This window comes from Aristolochia californica, unplaced genomic scaffold (genome assembly GCF_029961685.1).
Source record: "Aristolochia californica isolate CCGP_79_NKW_82.1479 unplaced genomic scaffold, dmAriCali1.0.hap1 SCAF_6, whole genome shotgun sequence".
Taxonomy (NCBI): domain Eukaryota; kingdom Viridiplantae; phylum Streptophyta; class Magnoliopsida; order Piperales; family Aristolochiaceae; genus Aristolochia; species Aristolochia californica.
Window position 1 is genome coordinate 36,353,805 of NW_027182257.1, and position 22,475 is coordinate 36,376,279.

A 22,475-nucleotide genomic window follows, 5' to 3' on the forward strand; every position below is an offset into this window, starting at 1 on the left:
GAAACCTTTTATCTTCTTATCTTCCACTCGGTATTCTCTGGAATTTGATGTAACAAAAATCGTAAGCTCTTTAAACATGACGAATGCCACATTCACAGTGGCTCCGAGTTACTAACCTGCTATAGTGATTGGCTTTGACGAGGGGAGGGTGCTACAGCTTGCAAACCCTCTCTTCCCTGATCCAGGAGCCTCTCGTCATCGTGCCTGCAGCGTCATATGGGAGGAAGAAACAGTTTCTCTAATTTTCGAGTTCAACCATTCTTATACCCAATGGATAGAGCAAGTCCGAATCTGGTCTCCATATCAAGATACGGCTAAGAGTCTAACAATGGGCTAACATACGAGATGATGGAACCAACCCCCATTGGGCTAACAAACCTGAACTCACAGCGGTGCACAACATCTAATGCGATTACTATTGGAATATCTCATCTGAGGCTACTACGGGCGCCTAATGTCACAGCACGACTGCCGCCACCCTCCTCATGTCCCTCTTCTATCCTTCCTTACTTCTCTCTCACCAACTCTTTCTCTGAAATCGACCGTGGCCGCCAACATTACCCCCGGACAGCTATCTGGAAGACAATAAATCGGGGTTTTGTTGTGCTGTATTTCCGCAGGTGGAGGTGAACTCTGCAATCTCTTTGTTCTTTCAGCTTTTTTTTTTCTCCTCCTTTCTGCTATGACTTCTTCTATTTGATTTGTAGTAAACCCCAGCGGAAAGGAAAATCTGTTTTTCTTCTGCTATGGGATTTTTCTTTTTTGTTTTTTCTTATCTTTCTTCTCTCATCTGTCATGTTTACTGTATAGCTTCTAATTCCTTCATAGATTAGGAAACCTGATGGAGGACGCCCTCTCTCACTGAATCTTAGACTGGATTTGAAAGTTATTAATTTCCTTTACTTGTTGTTTCTCTAGATTATTCTGGGCACTTAATATCCTTCATACTGGATTAAGTTTTCTGCTTAAAATTTTGAGTTTTCTTCATATTGCTTACAGTATTTTTATTTCACTCAGTCTCTAATTTTTTTCAGGTACCATCCATCTGGTTGTTAGAGGTACTTAGTTGTTCCCTTGCCATTCTTCGAATTTTGATCAATCTATTTTCATGTTTTTTATTTAAATATTCTACTGAGTATCATTTTTTATATTCTGATTTTAGTATTTTTTTTCTTGAGATTCTAATCCGTAATTTTGAAATTGTTGTCATAAACTCAAAAATATACATCCTGGGTAAGGTATGCAGCTGTCAAATTGATGAAGTTTTTAGATGGTGTCAATTTTTTTTAATGTACTTAATAAATCTCAAGCATTCACCTTCACACGTCGAGAGTAGTTGTATGGGATATTTGCAATAAGTACTTCAATTACTAATTCTATCTTATTATATTATGATCAATTCAAATAATTGATTTGTATTGGTCTAAAAAAATTGATTTGTATTGATCTTTTGAAATGGAAATAGATTTGTTTTACTCTAAAACGAAAGTTGATTCATCTGATCCATGGAAATTGATTTTTATTGATTCGTCTTTGGCTTTGGAATATCATCTCTCTATTATTATTGTTGTTTTTGTTGTTATTATTATTATTATTTGAATGTTGATTAAATGCGCACATTACTCCCTTCCATGTTGGTGAGACTTGAAGCCAAGACCTCACATTAGAAAACCCCTCGTGGCCATTAAGCCAAATGCCCAATTCTCATCTCTCTAATATGACTTAACAAAAAAAAATTTATAATGCTACTATTTTTACTATTTATAACCTTGATGTTAAAGTTTAATTTTATTTATTTGTTAATAATTATGGTTTATGTACATTTGTATGTTCTTCAACAACTAATTCCCCTAAGTAGTATTTATGTATATCTTAATTATTTTGTGTACATATGTGATTTTATAGGGATTGAAGCAGGAAAAAGCAAAGTCTTTGGTTTAGTTGATTAAAGTCATTTAAGGTATTTATCTTCAAGAAGATATGTTTGCTGGATAAATTAACACTTTCCTTAGTAGGAGGTTGCCATTTCTATTTCTTTAACTTTGAAGAAACTGAAATTTCGCCTCTTAGGGTGATCATCGCTCAGATGCTCTGCGCTGTGTATGGAGTCCCTCTCCTTCATCTCGCAACCACATGCAACTCTGCAATTTCCTGTGCGAGTGTCATTGTCCTCTACCCTCCTCATCTCTGGAACTCTGAAAAAGCATAACAAAAGGCATAGGTCCATTGCTGCCAGCGTTGCCAAAAAGAAAGTGCAGGCTTCTCCGAAACCCAGTGCTCATGTCACTCCAAACGATACAGTGGTGGCAACTAGCTCACTGAAGAGAGTTACTTTTGATTCACTGCGGTATGAAAGTGGATACCTCGGTGGCATCTCAGATAAAACTCTATGCCTCGATCAAAAGGATGTGCTGCCAAACGCCATGTCTTATCTCATCAGCATTCTGAATTCGAAGGTATATGATGTTGCAAAAGTGTCCCGCTTGGACTTCGCACCCAAAATCTCTGAGCGGCTAGGAGTCAAAGTGTGGCTCAAGAGGGAGGATGACCAAAAGGTTAGTCACTCTCTTCCCCTTCTCAGTTTTTCTTAATTGGCTGCTTCGCCTCTTTTATCATATAAATGCTTACTTCTTTGTCTGGGGTTAACCTTCCTCTTGGAGTTTTATATATTGAATTGCATTGTGTGAAGAAAAAAAAGGATTAAAAATTGATAATTCTTGCCTTTTCTGATTTTTCTGGTAATTAAAATTGCCATTTACATCATTGTCAAAGAAAGAGTAAAGTTCAACATCCACCAGGAAAAAATATGTAAATAAAAGGTCAGAGTTGAATGATATCCAGTGTAGAAGCTGATTTTTTCCGTTTCAAAATTTGGAGTTTGGAGTCTTTCTTTTTGAGAACAAAGTTGCAAATATACTACATGATGCAATGGGCTGTTATGAAATTTAAGTTGTGTTCTGCACATTACAAATTTGAACCACATGTATCTTTGAATAATGTTAGTGAGAATAGTCCCACGTAGATAAATGTTAAGAAAAATTGTTGGTTTATAAGGTTGAGCAATAGTTCTCCTAAGTGGCTAGACATTTTGGGATGGAATCGAGCTCAATCTTAACATAGTATCAGAGCAGGACATTTGCTTGGACCTGGACCTGGACCTGGCTTATACCCAGTTGAGTTTATATTCTGTTGTTCATATGCGTATGTCCGGAGATGAGAGGGAGTATTAGTGGGAATAGTCCCAGATCTATAAAATTAAGAAAAATCATTGTTTTATACAGTTGAGCATAGGTCTCCTAAGTGGCTTTGTCATTTTGAGATAAAACTTGTTTCAATCTTAACACATCATGTGCCATTTTGAGTGTTAGTAGAACCATGAAAGGGAAATAAATGTAAAAGTGCAAGCTTAAGAGAAAGAGGAAGAGAAAAGTAGAAAAGAGAAGGAAGAGATGGCGCACACATTGAGGCTCAAAATTGAGCCCCCTTTTTCTATTAAATACCACTTAAGTGAAATTGATACAAGATTATGAATGCCCTTTATCTTAAATCTTCATAACTCACCTCAACACTATTCAGAATTAACCAAACTAGGATTATAGACTACTAACATGATATATAACCTGTTTCTACTTCAAGAGCTGAATATCAGGAAAAGTGTAATGGCTAAAATACCTTGCATAGTTTCTAATAAACTCCCTCAAGCTGGAACATATATATCAAGAAGCCCCAGTTTGCAACACAAAATCCAAAATTCTTTCATGCTTTAGTAAAAAGGTCACCAATCTGATTAGAAGACCAAACATAAGGAGTAACCACTATTCCACTCATCATTGCGTCCCAAATGAAATGACAATTAACTTCCACATGTTTTGTTCCCTCATGGAGTATAGGGTTACTAGCAATAAAGATTGCAGTCCGATTATCACAATACATAGTCATGACCTCTTTATTGGGAAAATTCAACTTTTGTAGCACAAAGTTTGACCCATATAAGCACACTGATTGTATGAGTTATTGCTTTGTATTTAGCTTCAATGCTTGAATGGGCCACCACATTTTGTTTTTTTACTTTTCCAACTGATTAGGTTTTCTCCAACAAAAACACAATAGCCAGTTGTGGATTTCTAGTCTAGTTTTGATCTTGCATAATCAACATCTGAATATGCCTCAATCATTAAGTGACCGTGCAGCTTATACACCAAACCTTTTCCTGATGCTCCCTTCAAGCACCTTAATATTCTTTGGGCTGTTTTCAATATAAGTATTACAAGGGCACTTTATAAATTGGTTAACTATACTAACAAAAAACAATATTTCATAATAGAGAAAGGGGGCTCGGATTAATTCCATAGTTTGGGTATATTCTTTTGTAATAAGACAGGCTTTGTACCTCTCAATGACCATTTGACATTATACTTCAAGGTGTACACCCAACGACATCCAACAACTGTAGTACTTGGAGGGATATTACATAGTGTCCATGTTTTACGATCAAGTAGAACCTCCATCCCTACATCCACGACCTGTTTTTACAAAGTGGACAATAATGTTTCTTGCATAAAAGAAGGCATAGTATAAGAAGACAGTGACAAAGCAAACTTTTTGAAAGACCCAAATAGAGAATTAAAAGAGATATACCGAGAAATAGAATATCTAGTGCAAATACGAACACCTTTACCAACAACAACGTGAAGATGTAAATCACTTATCTCAGGAGCCTCAGATAAAGAAGGTTCTGTTACAAGAAGCGGAGAGATTCTTTTGTGGCGTCTTATGAATTTTTTTTGTTGATAACCTGTAATGGTTTTGATGTTTCAATTAGTGTCATTGCTAGAGATCTCCTCCATCGGACTAGAAGCAACATGATTAGGCTGGAAAGAAGTACCAAGTGAAGACCCAAACATAGAGAAATATGGAGTGTCTTCAAAAAATGTAACATCAGATGACATAAATGTTTTTTGGGTAGAAGGACAATTACATTTATACCCTTTTGATATGTGGGAATAACCCAAAAAAAACACATTTAATTGCTTTGGGAGAGAGTTTATCAATTGTAGGACTCAACACATTCACAAAACAAATATAGCCAAAAACATGAGGAGAGAAAGGAAATAACTCACTACTAGGCAAAAGCATCTGAAAGGAAATCTTGTCCCCAAGCACTGAGGAAGGCATCCTAGTAATGAGAAAACAAGCAGTGAGAGCTACCTTAGCCTAATATGATTTGAGAAGATGTATATGAGATTACATAGTCCATGCAACTTCCAACAAATGACCTTTTTTTGTCGTGGAGTATACACATAAGAAAACTGATGAATAACACCAGTAGAATGACAAATGAAGTGAACTTATGATTCATAAATTCAAGCCCATTATCAGTACACAGAATTTGAAGTGAAACACAATATTGAGTTTTCATTTCATTGTAGAAAGTCAAAAATACATTGAACACTTCAGATTTCTCTGTAGGAGATACATCCAAGTAGTTTTGCTAAAATCGTTACACCAAATATTTGTAACCAAACTAACTAGCTACTGGACAAGATCCCCATACATATGAATGAATCATCTCAAATAGACTACTAGACGAATGACTGTAGGGAAATGACATGACTTGCATAGGAAATCACATTTAGGTGGCAGGACAAGAATTAATTGAGGCTGTTGAAGGATGTACCAGTTGAAGATGCCACTGGAAGGGTGTATCACCTACATGAAATGCAGAAGAAACATGCTGGGAAGAATCTTCCAAGTGATATAGTCCATCTTTTTCCTCCTTGTGTGGAGATCCTAAAAAACGTAATGAGTAGGGTAGAGAGTTATTGAGCAATTCAAAGATTTTGTAATCTGACTAACAAAAAGAAGATTAACAGGAAATTTGGGAACTACTAAAATTGAATCTAGGAACATAGACAGAATAGGTTAAATGGAGCCTACTCCACTAACCAATGAGGATGAGCTATCAGGAAGTGTATCATGTTTACATGGCAAGGTTTGATTCCAAATTTGAAAACAAAGATGACATACCTGACAAGTGTGAGGATGCACCAGAATCGATAACCCAAGTAGACACTGGACCATGTAAAGCAGATTCACTTGATTTAGCCAAAGCAATTGTAGTTGAAGAAGTGGATTGAGGTGTTGATGTAGAAGATGAAGTCAACTAGGCCATCATTTGAAGTAATTATTGTATCTCATCTGGGACACCATGCACAATATCCACTACACAAGCTATGGAACTTTTACTATTCCCAAGAACAATAGAGCTTGCCTATGCTGGTTTATCGAACTTCTCCTAGCATCTGTCTGAAACATGATTGGTACATCCACAATGTTCACATCATCTGTCACCTCTACCTCTGCCACGACTACAACTGTCATGACCTCATCCTCTGCCTCCACCACAACCAATGGGTGGATTCTAACTGATTTGGTGCATGTTGATATCAAGGCCAACAACATTAGTGCAGTTATTTCTTTACTACTCAGTGTAATCAATGCAGATTCTGCATGCATGACTTTGTTAAAAGCATTAGAAAGAGAGGGAACATCATCTGAGGCAAGTAAATCCGACCCTAGTCCATCTTAAAAACTTGGTCACATAAATCTGTTCATTTGCTGCTTCAAAGCTCTTTTTCATCAATAGTAAAAGGATGATAAATTCTAATCTCTTATAATATACTTTGCACCTTGCTATAGTAATCAATAACTTTTTTGTCGCCCTTTTTTAAACTGAATAACTTGGCTCTTGAGTTGGTGCAAGCACTTCATTAGAATCAGCCATATCTAATCCAAACAATTATGTCTCAAAAGATCAAGTAACCCTAAACAACAGGATATGCACAGGCTGTGGGCCCCACTTCAGACCACTTTGGGCAGCAAAAAACTTCAACTCAAAGAATAAGCGTCCAATTTGGTAAGCAGTATATCCAATTCTAGCCAAAACCATAAAAAAAATTGGACTAAGGAGGATGACATCACCTTCCAGACTGGTGATGCAGGCAGTAGGCACAATATAGAGGCCTGCACAGGCTGTGGGCCCCACTTCAGACTACTTTGGGCAGCAAAAAACTTCAACTCAAAGAATAAGCGTCCAATTTGGTGAGCAGTATATCCAGTTCTAGCCAAAACCATAAAAAAAATTGGACTAAGGAGGATGACATCACCTTTCAGACTGGTGATGCAGGCAGTAGGCACAATATAGAGGCCTGCATAGGCGGAAGTTTGGAGAAACCCAATATTGTAACCCTCTAGGGGCACAATCTTAGCATGGGACTGCTCTAATTAGTAGTAGAACCAACAACCCTAAGGTTATGGCAGTAGGAAAAGAAGAAAAATCAAACCGTTAACTTCAATCAGTCAGAATTCTGGAAATCTCCTTTTCTAAATTAGATGGAACCTTGAAAGAGAAAGAGGACCTGGAAAGCCTTGCAAAGGGATCTCATTACTTTGATGTCATGCGTTGGAAGATATGATGTAATTAAGGTGTCATTGATATAATTAGTTTATGTTTCTTGTCTCTTCTTCACTTTTACTAAGGTGAAGGGTATAATTGTAATATTATACTTTTATTATTTATAAATAGAGCTTAAGGGGGAGGGTTTGGATCAAGTCCATAACCCTAATTCTCCAGCCTCTTTCTCCTTCTCCAAATTTGTTACTCTTTTTCTCCTCCTCCTAAACCTTCTCTCCACAACTCTTTTTCCTTTTCTCAACCCTTAATCCTCTTCTACTTTGATCATAGATCATAAAATCCTTAGTTTTAACACCACAAAAAAGTGCAAGCTTTCTAATAAAGAAGAAGAGAGAAGAAGAGGAGAGAAGGAAGAGAGGGCAAGTGTGCTTGAGGCAACACATGTTGAGTCCCTTTTCTCTATTTTTTTTTTTTTTTTGAGTAGAAAGGTGTTTTTCTCTATTAAATATCACTTAAATGAAATTGATACAAGATTACATAAATGCCCTTTATAACTTAAACTTTCATAACTCTATCAATACTATTCAGAATATAACCAAACATGAACTATAGACTTCTAACATGATATATAGCCTATTGCTATTTCAAGAGCTATTCAGAATATAACCAAACATGAACTATATACTTCTAACATGATATATAGCCTATTGCTATTTCAAAAGCTAATTATCAAGAAGAGAGAAATTACTAAAATACCCTTGCAAAGTTTCTAACAATATAGTAAATGCTTTGTTGACTCCTTATGTGGGTTTTTAAGAATCATGAACAAGGTAATGCAATTATTGTGTTTGTTGATTCAATATGTAGGTATTTTCTTTTAAGTTGCGTGGAGCTTACAATATGATGGCTAAGCTGCCAAGAGAGCAGCTGGACAGAGGAGTTGTTTGTTCATCGGCAGGAAACCATGCCCAAGGTGTTGCATTGGCTGCTCAAAAGCTGAATTGCAATGCTGTGATTGTTATGCCTGTGACCACACCAGAAATCAAGGTTTATTTGATTGTCAACTGCACAAATGGAGGTCACTATTTCTTCTCCTAGTGCCTCATTTTGATTGCCTTTTTCCTTTCTTCAGTGGAAATCTGTTCAAAGATTAGGTGCAACAATTAAACTTGTGGGCGATTCCTATGATGAAGCACAAGCATATGCAAAGAATCTCAGTGAGAAGGACAGTCTCACATTCGTACCACCTTTTGATCATCCAGACATCATTGCAGGCCAGGGCACCATTGGCCTGGAAATTGATCGTGAATTCAAAGGTCCTTTACATGCTGTCTTTGTTCCTGTTGGTGGTGGAGGATTAATAGCAGGCATTGCTGCTTACATGAAGTGGGTTAGACCAGAGGTTCGTAAGGCATTTTTCCTTCCTTTCATGACACAGCATTTTTAAGCATGGGATGTTACCTGTGTTGATGAGTTACACAAAATGAAGGTTTGCCCATCTAAGTGCTCCTTTTGATTCAGTTTAGCAGTTGGTAAATTGCTGTAAAGCAAACTTCTTCTATCTGGGACTTTTTGTATATTTTAATTTCAGGATACAAGTCCATGTTCTACAAACATGAGAATATGTGCCTTCCTGTTTAAATCTCTTGTTTACTTAGTTGAGGTTCATTTTTATCTAGAAATGTGTTGGATCGAAGTATCACCCTTAAATCTATGGGGGAAGGTTAAAATGATATGTTAGATAATTTTTTTTTTTAAAGAAATCAAACATGTTGTAAAATCACTTATTTAGCTTTTTTTTAGGTAAAAATAATAGGAGTAGAGCCCTTTGATGCAAATGCAATGGCATTATCACTACACCACGGACAAAGAGTTCTGCTGGAGCAGGTAGGAGGCTTTGCAGATGGTGTAGCGGTGAAAGTAGTTGGAGAAGAATGTTTCCATTTATGCAGAGATTTGGTTGATGGAGTTGTTCTAGTCAGTCGTGATGCTATTTGTGCTTCTATAAAGGTTGTTAACTTCTTCCATTTACTTAGCACATAACATGGGTTGCTTAATATAATTGACTCTTTCTTCTAGAGGCTTAAAGGTTTTCAAAGCTTTGCACATAACATTTGTGCTAATGCTGCAGAACATGTTTGAGGAAACAAGGAGTATTCTAGAGCCTGCTGGGGCTCTTGCTTTAGCAGGAGCAGAGGCCTACTGCAAATACTATGGTCTTAAAGATGAAGCTGTTGTAGCAATTACTAGTGGGGCAAATATGAACTTCGACAGGCTGAGGTTGGTTACAGAGCTTGCTGATGTTGGTAGGTCTAGAGAGGCTGTCCTTGCTACTCTCATGCCTGAGGAGCCTGGCAGTTTTAAAAATTTTGCTGAACAGGTACCTAGAAGCCTTATTCATTTGTCTTCAACTCAGAGCTATTATATTGAGTTGTTATCAACCATCGATTGTCTTTTGCAAGGTGGGTGAAGTAAACATTACAGAGTTCAAGTATAGATATGATGCCAGTAAAAAAGAAGCAATTGTCATGTATAGGTGGGTGAAAGATTTGATCTGTTTGTAGGTTTAACTGATGAATTGTTCTTTTTCCTCAAAGTGAAAAAGAAACAGAAGTTCTTCCCTAAATTCTATGGCTTTCATATTGACAGCATGCTTGTGGTGATGGAACAAGCTGTGTTCATATTTTTCATTTTATTGCTTGCAGTGTTGGTGTTCACACAGTAACAGAGTTGCGGGATATGATGGAAAGGATGAAGCACTCTCAACTTCAACCTATTGATCTTACAAATAATGACTTGGCTAAAGATCATCTACGACATCTAGTAACTTCCTAAACTTTGTTGGATGCCATATGCTATCAAAATTTCAGCAGACTCTGGTAATGATGGCTTCCTATCTTTTTATTAATCTTTGGATAATGACAAAGTGTTAAGATTGTTAAGGAATAGTCCCACATGGATTAGTGAGTACAAAGATCTTGAGTTTATTAGTTGGAAAAAAAGACTTCCTAATGTGGCTAGTCATTTTAGGATAGGCCTTAGACCCAACTTAACATGGTATCAGAGCAGGTATTCATATGTGGGCCTACACCTAAAAACTATCTACTTGTAGAGCCACAAAAGAGGGCCTGCACCTAAAACTATCCACTTGTAGAGCCACAAAAGAGAACCTACACCTAAACTGCCTACTCCTAAATTATCAACTTGTAGAGCCACAAAAGATGGTCTATACGTGAGGGGGAGTGTTAAGGAATAATCCCACATGGATTAGTGAGTACAAAGATCTTGAGTTTATTAGTTGGGAAAGAGGCTTCTTAATGTAGCTAGTCATTTTGGGATAGGCCTTGGACCCAACTTAACAAAGATGACACTGGATCTCTAGAAAGAATTCTCCTATCTCTTTTCTTGGTCCTTTTTATAGCCCATTAGTGGTGACTCCCTTGTATCTGTTCTTCTTTAAAGAGTTTTCTTTGGGAGGAAAAGGAAAATGAGTAATGTTTATCATATGACTTCTTTGTTTAGGTACTGCTTTTCTTGAGAAATTGAGGAGTTTTTAGTAAGTTGGGTTACAATCACATGAAGAGGAGAAGACAAGCCTTATGAAACAAGGGAAAGGGAGGTTCCTGCAGCAATGCACTTATAGGTTCCACCATTGGTCTTTCTCAAAAAAAAAAAAAAAAAGGTTAATCCATCTTTAGCTATGGCATCAGCAATACATATTGCCACCTCAGGATTATGTCTACTGCTAACAAAGTAGACTACAAACCTCAAAAGCTGCTTTGAATATGTGCTCCTACATCCAGGAAGAGAGAGAATACCTTTCATCCAGCTAATATAGCAGTCTCTCATCCCGCAACGAGAGTAGAAAGAATTACTGAGAACAAGCCAAGCAGCAATGACCCTTTGCAGTCTCAACAGCAGCCTTCTGACTGCACTTAACCCAGTACAAAGTCCCCCACCTCCTTTTGATTTGATCTGTCAACGACAGGAAAGGTGGCTAAAAGCCAGCTACTCAGACTGGTTGCAGCCTTCTCCCCAACAGTAGAACCACTGTTTCGCCCTTTACCAGAGAGCTGATATTAACAAAGCTTTCTTCCCCTGCACCCCTGGTGATCCAGAAAGAGGCAATGCCACATTGACTATACCTCGCCCCAAGTTGATACCTTTGGAGAAGGTTCACCCTGTGGAGCACAGTGTTTGTGACAAAAAAAAAAAAAAGCATCCTTGCGAGTATCTATCTGTTGGAAATCAGTCTCCAGGAGTTTGCTCAGGCTCTGTGAGTCCACTGAAGCAACCTCCAGAGTTGGGTAGATGCAAAATTCAGCACTAGTGAGAGGCTAGGTATAGTCAAAGACATTGCAGCTGCACAATGAGCTCATTGTTCAGAAACATTAGGGGGTTGAGATCATCCTCCAAGCGAGGGACTGTAAGGGAGTTCATTAAGCAATTCAAGCCTGAGGTAATATCCCTCTCATATAAGCATGGTCAGACTAGGTTATCTACACTGCCAAATGTAAGCCTTCTACCTTTGGGCTAGTAACTGTATTGGATATGGCAAGCTTAATAAAAGCTGTGGGCTTGGGAGGCATGTGATAGAAGAGGTATAATTGTAATTTTATTGGAAATTTTTTTAAGGTAACTATTAAATGTAGGGTGTGCAAAGCTCTATACTTGATTTGCTTGCATATGAGTGTAAACATTAAAATTTGATAAGAAGAGGTATAATTGCAATTTTATTGGACATTTTTTTAAGGTAACTATTAAATGTAGGGTGTGCAAAGCTCTATACTTGATTTGCTTGCATATGAGTGTAAACATTAAAATTTGATAATCAAATTTAGAACCCCGATTAATGGTCAAGATTATGAGGTCCAATCAATGGTTGATCACCTGTCAAGTCAAACATCTTGACCAAAATTATGAGGCTTGACCAATATTAGCTATTTGGAGATTAAATTCAAATACATTGACCAATAGAAGCAAGGGTAAAAGTCAAACATTTTGACCAATAGTTACACGAGTTTGAAGCAATGATTATAGAATTAACTTGTAGTCAACTATTGAAACTTTTATCAATAGTGCAAGTTGGAATCTGTAACCACAAAAGTCGACCTATGGTCAATCAACAAGCAAGGTCAAACTGCTTGACTAATAACACAATAGGCATTGTGGGTTAGTTAAAAGTCAAAGAAAATCAAAGACATCGACTGATGGGGCAGGACCACTATGAGAGTTAAATCAAGCACATGGATTAGTTTTTAACAATTTTCGATCAAAATCAACATTGTGGAGTGTCTTTGCATAGGAGTGACCTATAGATTAAAGCAACAAGTGAGATGTGGCACAACTAGGAGTGCTATGTGATATGACCATAAGGTGCCATGTAATTCGACATGTGGCTTAAGCAAAAGCCACATATTTTGAATTCCATCTTTGTCTTGCCATGTGTCTTACCATCATAGAAGGTGGACTTGGCTTTGCCACACGTGTCACCCTCATGGAAAGAAGACTTGGCTTTGCCATGTGTCTCGCCTCTTGATAGGTGGACTTGGTTAGGAGAAAATGAGGATAAGGAATCAAGGAGGGTTGATAAAAAAGAGTGGTGCTCAACCACCCCTCATACTCTATAAATAGGGCCCTTCATTTGGGGTGAGACGGAAAGGCTTTGGAGAGAAGATAATTGTTGGAAAAAATTTCAGACCTCATGTGGAGAAATTTTATTCAACGGAAAAAGAAGATGTTGCCCACAATAGACCAAATCTTGAAGTTTTCATGAAGTTTTGTCAAAAATTCATCGTAGAAGCAGTAGAAACAACTATCTTGCCAATATTTAATCATGCCCTTAGACTCACTAGATGCAATTTGAGGTCAAAGTTCTTCTTCAAGCACCAAGTGGAGGCTAGCTATAAAATTGAAGTTAGTTGACAAAGGAAAAACTTTGGCCCATCCATCAAATTGTGTAAGGTACTAATCAAGTTCGGATATGGAGGACTCAGGGACGGAGAGAAACTTTGCAAAAGTCACTAGAGCCCTGTGTCCTAGAAAACAGTTGAAGCTCTGCTAAAATTCTCACAAAGCTAGCAAGGAGCATAGATTTTGTCGTAACTCTATCAAAATTCCATTTTGGAACTAAGCAAACATCTTGTAGCAACTCTATCATACCTCCTTGGATTGCCAAAAGTGGCATGAGATGAAAGTTCCCTTCTTACAGTTTTTATATGGAGGCCATTCATGAGTTTGAATCACTAGTTGATCAAGGAGACAAATCCAACAATTCATTAAACTGTAGAGCTTGGAATGATTATCCTTGGAGATAGAATAAGAGGACCAAGTTTGGAGATCAGACTATACACACTGGATACTTTGTAAAATCTTTTATTGTTTTAATTAGGTTGCACTTTTTTAAGGGCCAAAACCCTTAAATATGTCAATAAGTTAGGACCATATTTTTGCATTTAAAAGCTTTGCCTAAGCAGTATCAAGCTGCCCTTAACTTGATAGGAAGAGCATAATTTTTGTGCACCATGCCACTAAGATTATTCAGATGTCAAAATTAAAAAGCGTGTCTTAATACTTGAATCTCAATGCTTCTACAAGATCTAATGACACGTAGCCATCTTGAAATGAACCTGGAATGGAGCACTGACTCCATGCCTATGAGCCGCTCTTCCCTCTTCTGATCCTTGCACTCTATAACTATTTAACTGAACAATCAATTGGGAAATCAAGTGTTCTCTTCTCCCTTCTACACAAGAGGAAGTTCTATGAAGGTAGGCAGTTTTGGTTTCTTTATAGAATTCGGTTTTGATGATGCTGAACAAATTTGGTACGTCTTTTCTCACAGTAGTTCATTTAGCAATTTTGTTTCTCTGTTTGTTCTTCTCATATCAAAGGTGAGGTGCTTTTTAGGCAACTTTGCACCATGTTTTGTATGATATAGTAGTGCTTATTTATTACTTTTTCAAGCATAGGAAAACTTCGATGAAAAATATGAATCTGGAAGGCCACAACAATGGACGCATGTTGTTAACAGTTGTAATAAACAGAATCTAGAAGAAGAGCGGATTGCTTTTATGAAGCTGATGAAAAGCGTTATTGATTTTTGATTACAGGAATGGCTTAAAAATTAGTTAAATTACTAAATTTGTGATTACCAATCTCTTGTTAAGTAATTGTACAATCTGGCTTAAGGGTACTATGTTGAGATACTTGTATTCTAGTCTACCACTAAAACTTGGCCAGAAGAGATTATATTATCTTGCAAAAATTTAGTTCTTGGGCTTAAAACATCACTAGTTTGATATGCTTGCCTATTGACGGATTTAGTAGCTCGCAAAGTAGCGGTCTATTATAGGTGTCACTTACTGTTTCTGTTTCTTACTTTGTAGATGGGAGGACGATCACATGTTGAGAATGAGTGTCTCTGCAGATTTGTCTTCCCAGAAAGGCCAGGTGCCTTGATGAAGTTTTTGAATGTCTTCAGCCCACGTTGGAATATCACTCTTTTCCACTACCGTGCACAGGTCCTATTCTGTTATCTACTTTTATAAATTAGGAATATGCAATATGGTTCAGATTTCTGCTTTTGTTTATTGGAAGAACAGACATGAATTAGCACAATGCCATTCGATGGGTGATGATCTATGTGTTTTTCTCTTTGTATGACAGGGCGAAACAGGAGCAAATGTTTTGGTGGGTATCCAAGTTCCCAGTTCTGAGATGGAGGAGTTCCAAAAGCGTGCATCTAACCTTGGATATGAGTATGCCCTTGAGATGAATAATGAAGCCTACCAACTTTTGATGCATTGAGCAATGACCTATCCAGGAATTGATTTTCTTGAAATCTCTAGAGGTAACTTTGGGTCAATGAATCATCACTGCAGAGAGTAACAGGCGTTCAGCTGGTGGATGGCCGCCTCTTTCACTATATTGGAAGCCGGATCTGGTATCGCAAATCAGGTGAAGACGATACAAAACGTAGAATTGGCCTTTGCCTGTATCATCCACAGCACTCTGGATTTTCAGATACTTCACATTGTTCAATAAAAAAACAGGGCTAAGTGTGAATGAACTAGCTTTCATACCTGAAAAAATCATCTTTTGTTTTTACCATAAGGAATATCAGCTAGTTGCTTGGACAAATAAATAGGACTTGGGAGTTTTAACCATTCAATTGAAACAGAAGATCCAAAAACTGGAAGGGCAGTTTAAATTAGCTAAACGCATTGATTCTTATGTGGGAAAACCACATAAGAGCTCAATTCAACTACTCCCACTATCATTCAATCAAAATTAGAATTTGCTCTATCATATGCAGAGCAAGATTTGCTGAAAACTAATCCTTGCCTTGTAGCATTTAAAGAATAATTGAATGAAATAGAAAGAACACCCAATTAGAAATCAAATAAAATAGGAAATTTAAAATAGCCAATCCATGTCTTTTACATAATTCCTCATCTAAACAACTCATACATCACTTCTCGATTGCAATTCTAAACTTGAACTCATTGCAGGACATACTCAATGTTATTCAACCAAGAATGCAAGGTTCAAGTCTTAGATTCCATAACTAATTAATAATCTGGTTTTATACCAACTTAAAGCAGTCCTAGATTACTTAAACACACCGAGTTGTGTAGGCAGTTCCGAATCAGCTAATTCTGAACTGGACGATATCATACATCTAGTTGACACATGAAGAAATTAACTGATATCCAATAAAGGAAGCTGGTTGGAAAATCACATAAGAGAAAATTAAAACTGCTAATGTAACAGGTGGAACATATGGCTCTAGCATGTATCCTTTCTTTTGACTCAATTAACAGGTGAACCAAACGCTACAGTAAGTAAGAAAATTAAGAAATGAAATAGCCTCAGGTTCAGGAGACAGAAAACTCGAAAACCTGAATCTAGGGCTCCAGAGTTGTTATCTGCTGCCACCCTCCTCTACAGCCTCTTTCCTCAATGTGACATTATTATTCCCATCAGCTACAAAACAACAAATTTCCCTTAAGTGAAGAAAGTTCTGTTCAGGAGCTAAAAACTGTGATAAGAGAGTGTCTTTCCAGGCAAAACTTTGCGGCCACTGAAGAAAGTTCGTTCAGAGAAGAAGATGGTAATGTTTAAAAGCCGAGTTTGGACAGATTTAAAAATTATAGTGACAGGCTAAAGTTTATGATAATCCACGTATTTCAGTTGATGGTTTTGCAGGAAACCATAGGGAGGAGCTCAAGAATATGATCAGAGAGTCTTCCCAAGAAAAAAAAAATGATATCAGCTCAATCAGCCCCTTCTGATGAAGGAAAGACTTTTTCAGCTCAGAAACAATCCACTTGTCTTCCAGATGCCTGTTCATCCAGTTCGAGTAGACCGTTTTCTGCGCCTTGAGAAACAGCAGAAACCGAGAAAAAAGGATTGCAAGAAACTGCAGTGGGATTGACACTGAGATGCCTAAGGTGAAGAAACCACAAATGATTGGTGATAATGGAGATGTAGGGATTGAAAGAAATACTTTGATAGTATGGCCCGGATGTAATAGCGAAATGGACGTGGTTCACTAATTGAACACAAATAGGCTCTGTACTTAGCAGCTCAGCGACATCGATAGCTTCTCGTTTCTCTCAATTTTTATTTCTTTCTAACATTGAAGAACTTGATCAACTTATTCCTGACCAAAGGTATTAATTTTCTGTATTCGGATGATCTTATTATGTACCAAGATTACATATTTATAATACATCTGTAAATCAAATCGAATCAACAAAAAGATTATCATCCTGCCGATGATGTTTATCTTCAACCGATTTTTGCAGAATCTTATGAGATTTTCGTTTCAAGGTTATCTTCAACACTCCCTTGAGTTGGAGTGTATGTTGATGATACCCAATTTGTCGAGTAATGCTTCAAATTGGAACAAATTCAACGTCTTAGTGAATAAGTCTGCAGTTTGGTTGTTGGTTCGTACGTGTGTTGTCTTAATCATGCATGCTTAAATTTTTTCACGAACTAAGTGACAATCAAATTTGATGTGCATGAATCTAGTTATGGTCAAGTAGATTAATCTTCCCACAAGATGCCTGTATGATGAGTGATCGTTTAGGAATTCTCCATCGGATTGTGTAAGAGCCAAGTTTTGCTCTATTGGGAACTTTGTGGGTTTCACTTATAGAAATCCAATATCTTCTAATATCTCCAAGGCATATTTCTTTTGGGAGAGAAAAATCTCCTTTGAAGACCTTGTAACTTCTCTGCCCAAGAAGTATTTGAGCTTACCAAGATCCCTAAGTTTGAATTGCTTGAATAATAACTGTTTCACGTCTTCACTTATTACAGATTGTTGCTTGCCAAAATCACATCATCAACATACAAAAATATTGCCGTAAAACTTCCATTGTGGGATTAGATGAATAATGAATAATCTGCCTTTGATTGATGAAACACAACAATTTTTAGGGCTGTAGAAAACTTCAAAAACCATTATCTAGAAACTTGTTTCAAACAGTATAAAGACTTGTTGAATTTGTACACCTGACTCTCCCCTTTTCTTCCATAACCTAGAGGTAGGGACATGTATACATCTTCATCAAGATCACCATGTAACAACACATTGTTGACGTCGATCTAGTGAAGATGTCATCCTTGAATAACAAAAACACTCAGTAGAATACGTACTGTAACCAACTTGGCAAATGGGCCGAACGACTATTAATAATCGAGTCCTTCAACCTGGTTGTATCATTTGGCAACTAAATGGACATTATAACGTTCGATGGTGCCATAAGGTTTGAACTTCACTTTGTATACCCATTTACATCTGATGGGTTTCAAGCCAGGTAGAAGAGAGATGAGTGTCCATGTGTGGTTAGCTTGTAGTCCTTGGATTTCATTATGCATGACTTGAAGCCATTTAGGATCCCTCATGGCCTGTAAGAAACTAGTTGGTTATTTTGTAATGGTGAATGAATTGGCAAAAAAATTTATAAGAGGTGGATAACTCGACATAAAAAAGAACGTGAGAGAGTTCATAAGGTGTACTTGATGTTGTGACTATGTTGGAGGCAGATGATTGTTCAGGTCATGATGGTAGGTTAACTTCTACATGAAAATTTTGAAGAAGTTGAGTCGCTTAATTGGTCTGGTAGAGAGGCGACGAGTAGGGGGTTACATGGGAGGGGAAGAAGCATTATCAACATTAGCAATTTCATGACTTTTTGACTGTGTAGGTGTGTCTAGTATAGGGTGATCATAAAAAACAGATGTTATGAGAGGAAGAATCATGGGACTCTCATTTGCAGTAGAAATGTGTTTAAGAGAGAATTCTTTTTCAAAGAAAGTAATATCTCGGGAGATAAACACTTTATGTAATTCAAGATCATATACTCTATATCGTTTTTGTCCATAAGGGTACCCAAAAAAAATACAACAAATTGCATGTGCATCAAATTTGGATGGCTTGTGGGCATGAATGGAAGCAAAACATAAACATCCAAATACTCGTAAATGTGAGTAATTTGGTACAATATTAAATAAATACTTATAAGGTGTTTTACCTTGCAAAACTAGGGTAGGTGTTCGATTTATGAGCTAACAACAATTAAAATGATATCCCCCCAAAATCTTTTAGGAAGATGGGCTTGAAAAAGCAAGGTTTGCGCCATATTTAGCAGGTGTTGATGTTTGCGTTCTGCTACCCCAATTTTTTGCGGGGTGTGAACACAATTTGTTTGGTGGACAATGCCTTTGGACGAGTAGTAGGTCGCGAGAATAATTCAGAGCCATTATCTTTCACCTTGGAAGAAAATTGGGTTTCTACCATATTAATGAAATTAGTCAGGTGAGTCTGAGTTTCATATTTGTGGCGCGACAAATAAATTCATGTGCATCTAGTAAAGTCATCAACTATGGTGAGAAAATATTGGGCCCATAAATAGATGCAATTTGGTAACCCCCCAGATATCAATATGCAACATTTCAAAATATGATTTGCTAGAGATTGTGCTCAAAGAAAATGACATTAGAGTTTGTTTAACTAAAGGGCAAACCATACAATTGTTTGAACTACAAGAGTTTTTATTAAAAAAAGGAAATGAAACAGATACTTTATTTGAAGGATGCTCGAAACGTTGATGCCAAATACTAGAGGGAGAATGTATGGAATAACAAGATGATTTTTGTGGGTGATCAAGGTAGTAGAGACCATTCTGTTCAGTTTCCGTCCCAATCATCTTCCCCGAGCGTAGGTGCTGTATGACACAGAAATGGGTAAGGAACACGGTGATGCAAATAGAATGATAAATAAGCTTACTTATGGAAATGAGGTTTAATTGGAAAATTGGGACACATAAAACATTATGAAGAACCAAACTAGAAGAGAAAACCACATGACCAATATGTGCAACATTGGCATGAGAACCATCTAGTAATTCCATTGTTTTGATCGTAATAGCTCTCTAAGATGTAAGTAATTTAGGACAATAAACATTATGATCAGTTGCTCCACTATCGAGGATCCATGTGGCTTGCTTATTTTGAGAGGAGAAGTAGAGGGCTTTTAGCTGAAAGTTTATCATGGGTTGAGGAGTTACCTACATGATTTGCCATGGAGGATTTGTTATTATTGAGCATTTGCAGGATTTGTTGGTATTGTTTCTGAGTAAAAGGGAAGGAGTTGGAGATGTTCTTCTCTATATGTTTAGTTGATTATGTATTCTTGAGTTTTTGACAAAACTCAACTATGTGACCCTTCCATCTGCAATATGTGCACTTCAAATGTGCCCACCAATTTGCAGTGTTGTGACCGTCTTTGTTACATTTTGTATAGGTGTAAGTACTACCTTTCTTGCTTGAGTTCCTGATGGCAAAAGCTGGTGTCTCAGGTTGAATTGTACTCCTTTTATCAGATACATCTTTTTGTTGTTCATGCCTAAGCACAAGAGAATAAACCTTGCCAATCTTGACAATATCTGTCCACATACTGTAGTAAAGGATTCAGTTAATCCCATGAGAAACTTGATGATTTTCTATGTTTCTCGATAGGATAGTTCATCTTTCATAGTTCCACAACTATAGTGTAAGATAGGACAAAGAACATCTTGCCCCACAATCCTTTAAGCTTAGTGAAATAGGAGCTGACAAACATATTATGTTGTGCACAATCATGTATCTAATTCCCAATATGAAATAATTGAATGTTGTTTACTTGAGAAAAAACGTTTACACAGTTCATTCCAAACTACTTGTGCTCCATCACAATAAAATACGTTTGTCGCAATATCCTTAGAGATCGAGCTCAATAACCAAGTTTTGACAAGGTTGTCACAACGAATCCACTGTTACAATTCATTGTCGGCATCCCTATCTGGTCTCTTTAGTGATCCATCAACAAAACCGTATTTGTTTTTACGGTTAGATCCATAGTCATGGAATGACTCCATGTGCTCTAATTCTCGTAAGTGAGGAGTTGTGGGATGAGAAAAAACCCAGGCTGATATGAATGGTGAGGATACAATGGGTGATTGGGATTAGTAAGGTTAGATGACATGCTTGTAATATCCTTGTTGAAAGTTACCGCAGTGGCGCAAAAAATAATTTTCTCAGGCTGTACGTAGTTATTGGGTTTCGCGAGTAGGTATGGATTTCCACCAAATGCCAGAAGATTTGAGTAAATCTCCTTCGATGTGGACTTCGAGCGAGACGCCTCGGTGTTTGTGTGTGGTAGAGAAGAGTATTAAAGTCAATGAAATAAAATCGACTTCTCCTTCAGCTCGGACTTCGAGCGAGATGCCTCGGTGCGCAAAATGTAAGGGTGTGGGTACCGTCTTCCGCTTCCACACTCACCACCTTAAGGGCCCTGCTCTGTTGAAATGAAATCCTCTTCCCGTCGATGGTGTTTGCCGGTCAAAAACAGAGGAGATCGCATAGTGGTGAAAGGAAATTGACGGCGTCTGCCGGTCGGAAACAAAGGTGAGTGCAAAGTGGCGAGACGTCTTGGTGTGGCGATGGCTTCAAATGTCACCCGTTCAGGACTAAAGGACTACAACGAAATGGCCAAGTATCTGTTTACCAAGAGGTTTTACACCTCAATGGTGTCGTCATAGGAACTGGAGGTAGCAATGAGACGGACGATGAGAGATTTTTTTTTCTTTTTTGGAACGACGATTCAGGATCAACCGGTACGCTCTGATACCATATTAATTTTCTATATTCCGAAGATCTTATTATGTACCAAGATTACATATTTATATTACATTTTTAAATCAAATCGAATCAACAAAAAGATTATCTTCCTGTCGATGATGTTTATCTTCAACCAATTTCTGTAGGATCTTCCGAGATTTTCGTTTCAAGGTTATCTTCAACAAAAGGTCACATCCTATGTGCATCTTTGACTGCTTACTCTAGTATTGGGACAATGGCATTTAAATAAGTCATCAAAGCAGTTAGATTACTTCAAGTAGATTATTTATCAAAGCCTTTGAACTACTTGGCCAACTCATTTCTCTTTGTACTATCTATCATGTCTCGTCGTTCTCTTTTGTACTAGAAATCTCCCATATTAGAAAATCTTTGAGGTGCTATATGAACTCAAGTTTTTAGTTTGTTCCTTCAGTTGTATTGTACAATTGAGGTTGATAATTTTACCCCATTATCTAAATCTGTACCTTACCCATCTATTTACAACATGATACAAGATGAAAATCATAATCAAACAAGTATTTAGGTAAATTTACACATTTTCTCATATTTCATGTAGTACTGATTTCTAGGGACAACATATAAACACAAGAGATCTCAAGGGAAGGAGAAAATAAAAAACTCTAGCTTTTTAAAGAGAGGAGAGAATAAATCAAGGGAGAAAGAAGAGGAAAAGAGAGGTGTATGGACGAATTTGAGCAAAGAGGAAGAGACTTGAATATTCTACCCCATGCCTTGAGGTTGTATCTATAGTTATGTGAAGGTGTTTATAATAACTATAATGCCTTTAGAGATACATTTTTCAAAAAGGAAAAGACATAAGAGAATGTACACCACCTTGCATATTTACAATTCTATGTCATCTCTA

At 37.3% G+C, this 22,475-nt stretch overlaps 1 protein-coding gene across 4 annotated transcripts; it reads left to right on the top strand.

Annotated features, from left to right (window-relative positions):
* Window positions 1-338: 338 nt before the first annotated feature.
* Window positions 339-15,585, top strand: LOC137935021 (threonine dehydratase 1 biosynthetic, chloroplastic-like). Of its 4 annotated transcripts, none has more exons than XM_068779644.1 (12): window positions 339-626; window positions 1,018-1,058; window positions 1,906-1,960; window positions 2,071-2,555; window positions 8,282-8,461; window positions 8,547-8,816; window positions 9,218-9,424; window positions 9,546-9,794; window positions 9,877-9,950; window positions 10,120-10,237; window positions 14,803-14,937; window positions 15,083-15,585. In XM_068779644.1, the coding sequence occupies exons 4-12, from the start codon at window positions 2,103-2,105 to the stop codon at window positions 15,221-15,223; spliced, it is 1,827 nt and encodes a 608-aa protein (XP_068635745.1). In that variant the 5' UTR covers window positions 339-626; window positions 1,018-1,058; window positions 1,906-1,960; window positions 2,071-2,102; the 3' UTR covers window positions 15,224-15,585. The 4 variants fall into 4 exon arrangements, with proteins under 4 accessions (XP_068635745.1, XP_068635744.1, XP_068635746.1 ...); XM_068779643.1 differs by having other exon boundaries at window positions 1,035-1,058; XM_068779645.1 differs by lacking the exon at window positions 1,018-1,058.
* The last annotated feature ends 6,890 nt before the right edge of the window (window positions 15,586-22,475 follow it).

What these genes read in the sequence shown, in the direction of transcription:
- LOC137935021 (XM_068779644.1), top strand. Translation starts at nt 2,103, where the DNA reads ATGGAGTCCCTCTCCTTCATCTCGCAACCACATGCAACTCTGCAATTT. An exon ending in TGAAGTGGGTTAGACCAGAG is followed by an intron (nt 8,817 to 9,217) that starts GTTCGTAAGGCA and finishes GCTTTTTTTTAG; the next exon opens with GTAAAAATAATAGGAGTAGA. An exon ending in AAGATCATCTACGACATCTA is followed by an intron (nt 10,238 to 14,802) that starts GTAACTTCCTAA and finishes CTTACTTTGTAG; the next exon opens with ATGGGAGGACGATCACATGT.